At 32.4% G+C, this 12,323-nt stretch overlaps 2 protein-coding genes across 3 annotated transcripts in view; both read right to left on the reverse strand.

Annotated features, from left to right (window-relative positions):
- Positions 1-11: 11 nt before the first annotated feature.
- LOC131841135 (homeobox protein MOX-2-like) lies at positions 12-2,341 on the reverse strand. The gene is made up of 3 exons (XM_059189387.1): positions 2,035-2,341; positions 1,052-1,203; positions 12-142 (listed from the first exon to the last, which is right to left on the reverse strand). Exons 1-3 carry the CDS (start codon positions 2,339-2,341, stop codon positions 44-46), a joined length of 558 nt encoding a protein of 185 aa, XP_059045370.1. The 3' UTR covers positions 12-43.
- A 7,499-nt stretch (positions 2,342-9,840) lies between these two features.
- The window catches only part of LOC131841267 (kinesin light chain), a 59,558-nt gene continuing 57,075 nt past the window's right edge, over positions 9,841-12,323 (reverse strand). For both annotated transcript variants that reach the window (XM_059189606.1, XM_059189591.1), the window contains one exon: positions 9,841-10,482. In XM_059189606.1, coding sequence (XP_059045589.1) covers positions 10,447-10,482 — 36 coding nt within the window. In that variant the 3' untranslated portion in view covers positions 9,841-10,446. The remainder of the gene's footprint in view (positions 10,483-12,323) is intronic.

The following is a 12,323-nucleotide window of genomic DNA, read 5'->3' on the forward strand; positions in this document are numbered from 1 at the left end:
TCAATCAACTCATTGCCTATTTACAATAATATAATCTATGTTTTTAATTAATTTTAACTATTGCCTCTTTCTTCTTTGTGTGTTTTGAAACGCCTTTAGTTCTTTTCCATTTCATTCTTCTATTCTGGAACCAAACCTTTACCTAGAAGAAAATAATTCTGAATAATTCTCTTCTTGCTCTTTTATTAAATATATGTATAATACTAAACCAAACCCCTCTTCCTCAAGTTACCCATGAAGTAAGGAGGGGTGGGGCCACTATGAACATAGGAAATGTTCATAGTGGCCCCACGTGACAAAATAAGACCACCACGAGTCGTGAATAGTTTTACGTAGTCATCCATCATACTGGCCCCATATACTAAAGATACTTCAGAATCTATATACCTATATAGTTTGTATAATAAAGCATCTACAGTAAAAACTACGAGTTTGATGGCATACCTAATAGTTACACATAACAAGTAGACAGATCTCACATCGGCGTGATGTTTAGAGAACATATATGTTAAAACTATTATAGTTTGCATAGGCACCTCATTCTCACATATTTCAGCCGCGAAGCTTTACCTTATAAGCTGGGTTTTAGTTGTAGAGTGTAAATTACAAGATAAGAGGTATCTGGAATGGCACCGCATGAGTGGTTGTCACTTGATGACGTAATGTCCCTATTGCTGTTCATGTATAGACCACTTACTATTAGATAGATCGTCGTCATGTTTGCCATTACAATATTTGATTTATGAGATAATGGAATGGTGGATCCTCCTGCACTCACAGTTTACCCTGACGGGACACCAGTGGAGGATGATATGATGAGCTCGAGGTCAAGTCAGTTAGCCCATCGTGGTAAATTCACCATGAATTTATGACAATCCCCTTCCACCCGATTTTATAGATTAGAATATGTTCAGGTTGTAGTAAAAGTGTGGGGTGTGTGTTACTGCGCGGGGTCCGTAGCATTTGATATTTTTGCTACTAGGTTCATTCGGCACTGTAGATATAAGACACATCACGACTACCCCTGTAGATTTACATGTTGGTTGCCCACCTGTCTTTCGGTAAGATTTAAGGCGACAGCAATCTCGTATCTCCGGAGTCTAGTGAGATAGTTGGCACGAGAAAACTCCTCTTCCAGGCTTCGTATCTGCGCTTTAGTGAAGGCAGTTCGTTCTTTACGACTGCTAGCGGTCGATCTCAACTCTATAAAAAAATTATGTAAAAAAGTTTTAATCTTGGCATATTTTATACAATGGTAAAAAAAAATTTAATATGTCATGTTTAAAAAGTATGGTAAAAAATCCTAGATTATTGTGAAACAATCGTACCTATTACTTAAATAACTGTATCTTCACAATTTTTTATGAATTATCACACTATGAAGATTTTAAAATCGACAAATGCAATATAAAAATGATCATTTGCAGATGCGTGTAGTAGCGCCGGCGCCTATCTTCTGTTTATGCCAATGTTTTATAGATGTTTGTCAAGTTTCCTGGCGCACACAGGTGCATTTTATGGTACATAAACTAACTTATGTTTATCTACTAAATATACTGTTTACTGACTCATCGGTCTTCTTTTTAGAGAGAGAGAGAGAGATTACCATTGAATAATACCTACCTAATATTTTTGGAATTAATGTAAAAAGGTATTTTTGGATAATTGTCCATATCTTCACTATATTTATAAATTATTTTGCAGCCGTTTATTTAAATTATTTGCTGTCTTGTTGTTAACACTAGATACATCTCATCGATAAGGTGACGTGTTAATTAGTTATTTACACAATGCATCTTTCTCACGTTTTATGACTAATAACGTGAAAATTCCGATTTCAAAATTCGTTCTTATATTATTGATTAGCTACATTGGTAGACAATAACATGGGCTGCAGTTTTTAATTATATAAAACAAATACCCTACAATAATATTTGTAACTTTTGCAATCACAGCGTGGGTAAATAAACTAAGGTGAACATCGAAACAAATCAGCCCTAATAATTTTAAAAAGTTAATTTATAAATATATTACCTTCTTCACTTAGGCCAGATGTGGTACCACCTACTTCCGCGTCATTTTCTTCCTTTATAGTGACATCGTCCCATCCTGACCACTCCCACTGGTTGCTATCAGTATCACACGCATTATCAAACACATTATGCCTCTCCATGTTTCTATATTCATAGAAAATAGGAAAGTAATTTTGATGAACATTTTGTTGATTGGAGATATCGATATCATTATTTTGATATGAAATTGGCTCAAAATACGATGGCTCTAATTGATTCTCTGTCACATCTTCAGAATGTGATAAAAAATTTGTTTTCAAATACTCCATATTTAAATAAAAGAAACTAAATCAACACACGCGTAAAGTATTAACAACACATTGTTGATATTTATGAATCGTATTCAGATTTATGTCTACTTGATTTATAATATTTACTAATTCTAATGATAGGTCTAAATAGGAACGTTTTCATGAGCGAAATCACGAACGTAGTCTGAGTACGCGCATTTCATTTCAGTTGTACTGAAAGGCGGAGCTTAGGGACATTTTGGGCGGGGAGTGCGGATGTTACATTTGTCAATGCTACGGATATATTTACACATATGTATTTCTCTTAATTACATAGAGATGCATGCAGTACGAGATAAAAACGAGATGTTTTTTCTTCAAACTTTAAGAAGAATGTATGTATAAAGAAATCTTCGTCAAACTGGTCTAATATTGATGATTCTACACCTCTATTTTCGCGTGAATTGAATCCTATTTTTATTCGAAACAAACTTAACAAATGTTTAATGAAGGAATAATAATGTTATATGTATATATGCAACAGCAGTTTGTGTCATCTTTATATGACAACCCCTGTAAAGCAATGGCTAAATTACTTTTTACTTTTTACATGATATAAATGTAACCGTAGGTTCCATACTCTGTTGAACGAATTTTTTTTATAATAACTATTAGATACTTTTAGACCGAAATAATAATACATACACCTCTATCGCTAAGTAACTTAAACCTATCCAGACTAGTTCTTCAATACTTAGTACTCCAGGAAGGGCTAACTAACCTGACCTCTCTGCTACGTGCTCATCACTGTATCATCCTCCAATAGCGTTCTGCATACGTAATACCGTTAGCGAAAGTGAGTACCTTCGCTAACGGTAAGAGTCAGAGGATGAGGATGAGGATGCACCATTCCATTATCATGAATTAAAAAACCTTAGTAGGTATTTAGGTACAAGCCACCATCGAAGAAATCGTATTATTTACAGTAGCTGCGTGTACCTCTGCTTTACCTATTTAAACCGTCAAGCAGTTATTACACCAGTAGGTACTTTATAAAATGTGTCTTGATTAAGGCAGAGGCCTCCGAAACAGCAAAGAGTAAAATAATAGATTCCTTCTTCAAAAGATTTTAGAAAGATAGATGTTAACAGTCAGACAGACATCAACAAATAGACATACACACATAGGTATTTGATAACAAAATATAATAAAATAAAACAAAGTATATAAAAAAGAAACAATTACAAATATCTACAGATACACAAAATTTCACAGTGATGCAAAAAGGCAGTAACTTGGTGCATTGTTTACTCATGGAGACACTTTCACATGATATCTACAGTAAGAGGCTATTAAATCCTTTTTGTACAGTCATAAACATTTTTATATGACGTAAGTGCTCTGCTGGTTAAAAAAAAATTGTAAATGGAAGTAATTAGTAAAAGTAAGTAGGAAGTATATATTCAAAGTAATTGTTGCACTAAATTAATTAATTATTTAAAATCGAATGATTTGTATGTGAGATTGTGCCGACTTGTTGACATAAGCTCCTAGTTAGTGAAACCCCACGGGATCGCACTTTGCCCCCTGATTCTCACGCTTGCGTCAGTCGCCGCTACAAATGGGTAGCTATTACTGATAAATGAAAGGTTTATGATTTACTTCTCAACCAGCTAAAAAAATAGAAATTCTTAATTTTAACTGTATATATGATATCAGATTTACATAATTAAGAATATTTGATTTTTTTCTACAAACCAAACCGATATAAATCGTGATGTATTTAAACATTGAACTAATGCTACCAACATGGCATGAAACTCTGTCGATTGTTGACAGAATCATGACAAGCATATCATACATAAACCTTTTGAAGTAGATTTCCTAATATATGTTCACGCCAACATTTTTAACAAGATAGGCACAAACAACTTATTGTTAGGGCTATAATCAACTCCAGTTTTATTCTTCGAATGTAAATATTTCTGCGTGTTACATAATTACGTAGGTTACGCTACATGATACACATACAGTGTATCGTGTTATGTAGTATCTTCGAGACCCGATATTATTGTTTTATTTGTTTATTAACTTATTTAATAATAAATACCAATAATAAACGCTAGTAGGCACGTACCTACTTAGATCTATGAGTGTGCTCGTCTAATACTGCCGGCCTGGTTACATGCATCATTGCAAGTTCCTTTACTAATAGATACAGTTCTGACTACATCTAAATGAATGAGCTATTAATTTCATAACTAGCCGTGTCCCCTATAATTTAGATCAATGATAATGATTAAATACACTACCATTTCCCGCGACTTTATCCGCTTTGAGTCAGTAGCAATTTATATAAAAAGGCTGAGTAGAAAGAATTCATACTTGTAATAAGAATTTATTCAAAACTAACGAGCGCCGGCGACAAAGACTGCTAAATATTTGTTTTGATACGATCACGTGTCAACTCTTAAAATGACCACTTCCCGAGTTCTGAATGGCGTCATCATACATTTCAAATTATTTGTCCAAATTACTTAGTGTGAAAAGTACCTAATTATAACGTATGATTTTTTAATAGTAAATTACACACTGTTATTGCGTACTGTATCAAAATTTTTACAGTTCATTACAAAATGCTACAATGCTCAAATAATTTATATATACGTACCTCCATGTACGATTTCTTATTACAAATCTATGGTATTTATGAGCTTTAACTCTCACATTTAAGATTTTATCGACATACTTGACACCACTTTTTAAATTATAGCCTATGTATTCTGATGGAAAAGCTATACTAAAGTAAGTAATGTAGTAATGTAAGATACTAATGTATAAGTTTTTACCTCATATTTTGATTAAGAAAATCTTTTCAGTAGCATTTCTTGCGTGAAAGAAACATACTCTGTGTGTGTTAGTTTCATTTTAAGAATACATACATAATAAATATAACATATCAAAATAACTCAGGACAATTCACACAGCTCTAACTGGTCTTAAGTTGAGCTTGAGATACTAGGCAACTGTTGCTTACATAAAATGCTTACATACATTTAATTGTAAATACATACACCTACATCGAAAACACACAGATCTGGACAAAAATCATTCTAATGAATGTTTATGCCGTGTAAGAAATAGAACCTGCCACCATCGGAAGTCAGGCGATGTGTTAAACTGCTAGGCCACCGAGTCTATCTACCGAAACATCTATCTAAACTTTCACCTTAGTAATACCTAAGTTTAAGTATTATTATAATGAAATATTAATTTATGGAATAATTTTGTTCAGACACTCGAACCTACAAGTATAACAAAGAATAGTAATGACAAATGGAAATACATAATACGTATAAAAAGATATAAAGATGTCATCCTCGATTGCAGCCGACTGTGTAGGTAACTATTATGCGCGTATGCACAGTGCACACCCCACGTCAACGTGTTTTGGCAGCTGCGTCTCATGTTCCCGGCCGATGATCAATATATTGATGTACATACTTTCTTTACTGTTTTTATAACTTTAACAATTAAATTTGCTAGGGCAAACTAAGTGAATAAAGTTATAAGATGCATAGACTCCAGTACTAACTAATACTAATATTAGATACTCATAAAAATAGCCAACATAGGATAATTCACACAGCGTCACCGAGTGCCGATGTGGTAGTTTGTACCTACTACCTATTTAATTTGATGATTCCTCCATTATGGATCTTAAGTTGCCGGCCGATCAATATACATCTTTACTGCCTTATTTCTTATCACTTAACAATTACATTTGTTAGGAGAAACTAAGTAAATAAACTAATAAGATGCCTAGACTCTAGTACTAATACGTCCAGTAATAATACCTAATACCTAGGTAAACCAGGACAATTCACACAGCGTCATGTAGTTTCTTGGCAGATTTTATACCTACCTAATAATATAATTATATAATTTGAAATTTGGTGAGTTTGCCACGACAGGCTTCCTGGTCTGACTTCATGATCATCCTATCATGCCCCTCTGGTGCTTCGCCAGTGTATACCTAGCGTTAGCATAGGCGAGTACACCAATCCATATTCATCTATCAAAAACAAATTTTTGAAAGTATTATTTAGATATAAGTATGGATACTTACTATTTATGGACATGATTAATACAATGCTGCGTCCAAATATTGCGGTTGCGTCGCTGATGAGCGGACCAGACGCGATTAAAGTCATATCCCGCTTTATTTATTGTCGGTAAGTTCATTAATAATGTACACAAGGCGATTTTGGGACACTCTATTTTTATCTTTTGTAAATGCCGCTTTTTTATTTGATATATTACTACCTATATATTATAAAATCTAGGTACCTAAGTAGGTACTTACAGTATATACTTACTTATATAAGTATACACTTACTTATATAAGTATATACTTACAGTAATTAAAGTAGGATACATGAATCGAGTAACAAGGAGAAAAGTTTCTGTACACTTGTCTATGTCAGTAAATTTTTCATCAAAATCCGTTCTGTAGTTTTTGTGTGAATACATCATATATAGCATACATACATCAAACAATACATCCAACTAGTGTTTATAATAGAACGGTCTATCTATTTAAAATCCGCATATCTATCTGTGAAAACACAGACAAAATAATATGAAAGTAAATTTTGTCAATGGACAAAGAAAATTAATCACAATTTCGTAATTATTGGCGTGAACAATGTAAGAAATCCTGGTCATTTGTAAATACTATAAGGTATAATCTTGTTAAGAGGTATAAAAAATAATATGGACAATAATTTTTCCATTTTTTTTTTATTCAAATTCAGATTTATAATAAATGTAAGATGAATAATAAAAGTAATTAAAACATATCTTAAGAGTGAGTAGGTATTCTGCGAGATTATTAGATATGCAATGTAACAATCAATTTAGAAACAAGATTGCATTCGTGAATAATATACCTATATTTAACAACCATGTAACTAGGCATGTTATTAATTTACTAGTATAATTTAAGTAACATTGTCTTATTCGTGACAATACGTAGATAAATGACTATATTCGCAGTCTTTACTCGTTATACCTACTCACTCCTAAATACAAAATGCAACAAATCATTAAGTATAAAATGCTTTACATAGCAAATTTCACTAATCTTCTGTCTCAAATAATTGATTGCTACCTATCCGTTTAATTATTCTATATGACAACAAACAGAAGTTTAATGAAATCAGCGGCAATATTGATTTAAATGGACATTTAATTAATTCAAAATAATTTTTACACTATCTTTACCGTAGAAAAGCAGTATCAATTAATGCCTAAATAATTATATTAAATGCATTTGCATAGCAAAGCATACAGCACAAAATAGCAATATTTGACACCATTGTGTGTCTGTAATACAAGCCGAAACAGAATACCTACCTACCTAGCCAATTAATTTTTGTAGTAATAGGTAGGTAGGTACAAATAATGCAGTGTAGTATATTAACTTTTTTTTAAATATCTGTTTATTGTTTGCCTGATTGATTTCCAGGGCCATAAAAGTACCTATTTAGAAAAAGGTTTAGTGTTGCCAATTTCGTACCTTTCGTTAACGTTCAAACTAGACGATAATTTAAGCTTTGAAAACAAATTTAATTCTCGATCTCCTCTAAATACACCTATAGGTACCTCCTCAAGGTACATAGACACCTATTTAATCCTAAAGCAAGATGAGTATCTTAGTTTCGGTTTCACTTCCTAATTTATTTGCCTTGGTTATTCTTTATTATATTCAACCTTTATACAATTATTTATGGTATAATTGTATAAAGGTTGAATATAATAAAGAATAACCAAGGCAAATAAATTAGGAAGTGAAACCGAAACTAAGATACTCAGTCAGATGAGTAGATCATCTTCAAGCTATTTTCCCGCAAAATCAATTAGGACATGTTAATAAAATGTGGGTACATTGTAAGTAACAGGCGCTAGTGACTCCACTGCTACCAATAGTTTCCCGCCAAGACGATCTATATAATCTTGAACTGGTGCCGAGCTGCAAGTTCGTAGCACTGAATACCTAGACTTGTATTGGAATCATTCAAAAACATTCTTAATAATATCGTGTAGTTATTATACAAATATCAATCTCTCTTGATAAAGAAATGGAGACCATTTTGAACAAATCCTTTTATTTCTTATCTTTATACTTATTTGCTATATACCTGCACAAATTGCAAATTAAATTAAGGCCTAGCCTACGCATCTGAACTCAATACACATACAGATTTATTTTCAGACTCGCAATAGTATGTATCATATTTTTTTTTAATTAAATATTAATTGTTTCAAATTATTGAGGTACTACATACTACAGAATATACCGTCATACCACACTGGGTCGATAATCTACAAAATAAGTTTTCTCTAAATAGTAAGCCAGATTGTGTTTAACAGTTCAAATAACACAAGTAATGCGAATAGGTATGATTATGTTTTGGCCGCATTTAATAGACGAAGTATAAACAGCTCATCTAGTAAATACATATCTATGACATACGTAGGTATGATACCCTCAAAGTATTTGTCTGCAAATCCTATACTACCATAACTCCTAAAATACTTATAACCTATTTGAACAAGCTAAAGCGTGAGATCATTCAATTTGTAAATAAAAAATGAATGGACTGCGAAATCGGAATGTTTTGGTTGTGCAGAACCTAACTCTGCGTTTAATTGTCCTTTTGTAATTAATATTATATTGAATTAAATATATAATAAGTGAAAACCATTAGCAAAAATATTATTAGACCAATGTGTTATTAAAGATATTTAAAATTGCTGCTCAATTTGTTTCCACTTTAGAACAGATCTATTACAGATCTTGGTCAAATTACATAAGTTAAAACTATTTTATTATTTAGAATTTTCCATGTCATACATTCAACATTTAAGTACCTGCTTCCTGATAGTGCCATAGTTTAGACTTATTGTTTACCATAAAGATATATTATATTCTATAATAGTGCGGCTCTATCGCTGACGAACTGAATAGATTTGTCCATCTATGGATTTAATTTAATATAACAATAACAGAAATTTACCGAGGTAGACTTTCCAATTACATAAGACTTAGGTAGACTTTAATGATTAATTACTAAAGTCTTATGCAATTAGAATGGCATTAAACTTTAATGCAATTACAATTACACAAAAATAAAGTTTTAATAATTTAAGTTCGTCAGCAGAGCAAAATATTGTAACATTCTAAAGGACATCTTTGCGATTAGTAACTCGTTACGTCTTGTATAGTCAGCCTCATAAAATATATCAGTCTAACATAATATAGTACAATGATAACAATTTTTTTAAAACCATAAGTATTTAATTATATGCAACTTATGTAGGTACATGATTTTTTTATTAGTACTGCTCTTCTATTCTGTCAAGCACTTAATTACAAATTATTGTAATTAAATAACAAATATAGTATAAATATTCTTATCAACTGTAACTTAGTATGATAATACTAAGTTACAAGTTTCCAAAGTTGATAAGAATACTATTGATCACTCTTGATGGTTACCACAATATAACAACTACATAGAGTTGTTCTCACAATTAACCTAAGAGAAATGTCTCCTATCCCATCTTAATCATTTGTAGCATACAAATACAAATGCTATATCTTATCGACATTTGAATATCACACACGTGTCTAAATATCCCGAGATCGTAAAAAGATCAATGGATCAATCTCTACAAAGCTGACTATACAGGCTTGGTCCTAAGAAGTGTACCAAGCCGAAATCCAGGTAGAGTACTTATAAAACTGAACCATATTCGTTGAGACACAAAGTTTTAAATCCCAAAACATAATTTTTTACTTTTCATACAATCACGCAGTTCATATTAAGCTATTTTTTTCCATTATACGCCCTTGAGAAAATTGTTCTGTTTCAAAAAAACTATCAGTGGGTTTCGGCTTAGTAATCTAGTCTTTACGACTCAATTAATTATTTTATTAGTAATAGCGGAGTCGCAGTCACGACTGCAGTGCTAATATACGGACGAAAGTGAACGTTGTATATTTGAGTATTTGTGATTTCTTTGTTGGCTACCGTTGTTGTAGTACTTGCTGGTGCTTGGGGCTTGTAGGGTGCAACTTATTGAGCGCGGTCAGGGAACTTGCGCGCTTCATACTGATGGAAACAATATAATTATGTTAGGTAATTGAAGTACAATGTTTATGTTCTAGTTAGCAGGTTATCCATAATATATAAAAAATATATAATAAGTTAGTACAGATGTCAGGTTTATACCCAATATTATGTATGGGCGCGAATTCTGTTGTACCACAAAATAATTGGATACTTTGGATTGTTTCACATGCTAATAGCCTTCATCAATTACGGTTTCCTCGACTGTTTATATGAAAATTAGTGGTATCTGCTGATATTATAACTGTAGACTCGGAGTGACAGGACTGACCGATGTATAGATCTTTCAAACATAATAATAATTCGTTCACTATACTGGAAAAGCTTAATGTATATTATAGTTTTTTGATTCTGTAATACCACGCGGTAGCATTAAGCATAAAGCCTACTTAATTTACTGTTGGATTTACTCACAAAGTATTTTTTGTATTGAAAATGAATTCATCTTGTAACACACACCATGGTATAGGGACCTGACTATAACATTACAGATACAGATAAAATTTATCAGATGAGAGACAATTCTTAGCGTATTTATTTTAATACAAACAGGAGTGCATTATATAATTCTCGCAAGTCTTTGCAAGTCCACAACTATCCTGACTAGTATTCTACTACTCGGACGAACCTAGGCAACCCTAGTGGTACAACCGAATTAACTAACACCGATAATAAATAAATAAAAAATACTACTATAATAAATGAAGAAAATATGAATATATGAAAAAAATACACTTATTACCTTTATAATAGAAATCAAACTTCTATGCATAAAATTGACGTCTTCTTTGCTGGAGAATGACACGACAAAGCTATAGGGCAACTACTTATCACACTACACCACAATTTAAATTTAAATATAATACACGAAATATTGCAAATTAATTAGCCATCTTACAGCAATCAAGCAAACTAAGAGATTAATACACAATATTAATTATTGCAGCTTAAGATTATATGTATATTACACCTATGCAGCGTAGTGTTACCACTAAGGTACATACAGAGTGCAAGCTTGAAAAGTGAGTGTCGTGGAAAGTCACAAATAACATGAAATATATTACAAATATCTATTCCATACTGCATAAACTTTACAATGTTAACAGTAGATTGTTTGTATACGTCGTATTTTTATGCAACGATTAGAACTTTCCAGAATAAGCACTGGCTGCAAAAGCTTTCTCTCTGTATTCAGGTCAATCATAATATACCAAGCCGAAAGATAGAACACTAATTCACCTAAAAATAAATTGAAAACTCTTTAGACAAAATTGATCACGTGACCACGCGGTCTTTAGGAGTTTCTTTCATGCATTTTGCTATTTTGGTAAACTTGTTTAGTATCATGAAACTACAATTGACTTTCGGCTTGGTGTAAGTTTAACGACTAACCCTATGTGTGTAACCTTATGTGGTGTTACGGTCGTGGCCCTAGTTTTACCTTTCGGGGTCAGTGTAGTCTACATCAGGGGGCAGGTTAGCCGAGTGGCGACCCGCGATCCGATTGAATAGTCGCACCGAAGACCGCCTCAACGACTCTCGCAGTTTCGAGAAACTCGCACTGCGTGACACCTCGGCCGAGTCCTGCCGCGCCCGTGTTATGCAATTTACACTCCATTTTGTTTCAACTAAAAATCCATATTAAAAGGATTTGTGTTTTTTTTCTTTTATTTGGATTAACCAAATTAAATATATACTTAATTGTATGTCTGATTAAATGTATAGTCGGTAACAAAGTTAAACCAAAGTTTACGAAAAATTAATTAACAACATGCAAGTTTTTTTTGAGATGTGGAGTCAATCATTGTTATAATTATTTATCT

The sequence above is a fragment of the Achroia grisella genome, unplaced genomic scaffold (assembly GCF_030625045.1).
Source record: "Achroia grisella isolate CSIRO2021 unplaced genomic scaffold, CSIRO_AGI_Agris_v1 utg1063, whole genome shotgun sequence".
NCBI lineage: Eukaryota > Metazoa > Arthropoda > Insecta > Lepidoptera > Pyralidae > Achroia > Achroia grisella.

Coding starts and splice junctions, on each gene's coding strand:
- LOC131841135 (XM_059189387.1), bottom strand. CDS start 2,341: ATGGAGTATTTGAAAACAAATTTTTTATCACATTCTGAAGATGTGACA. Junction 1,204..2,034: donor ATCTGGCCTAAGTGAAGAAG/GTAATATATTTA, acceptor ATTTTTTTATAG/AGTTGAGATCGACCGCTAGC. Junction 143..1,051: donor TAAATCTTACCGAAAGACAG/GTGGGCAACCAA, acceptor ATTTTCTTCTAG/GTAAAGGTTTGGTTCCAGAA.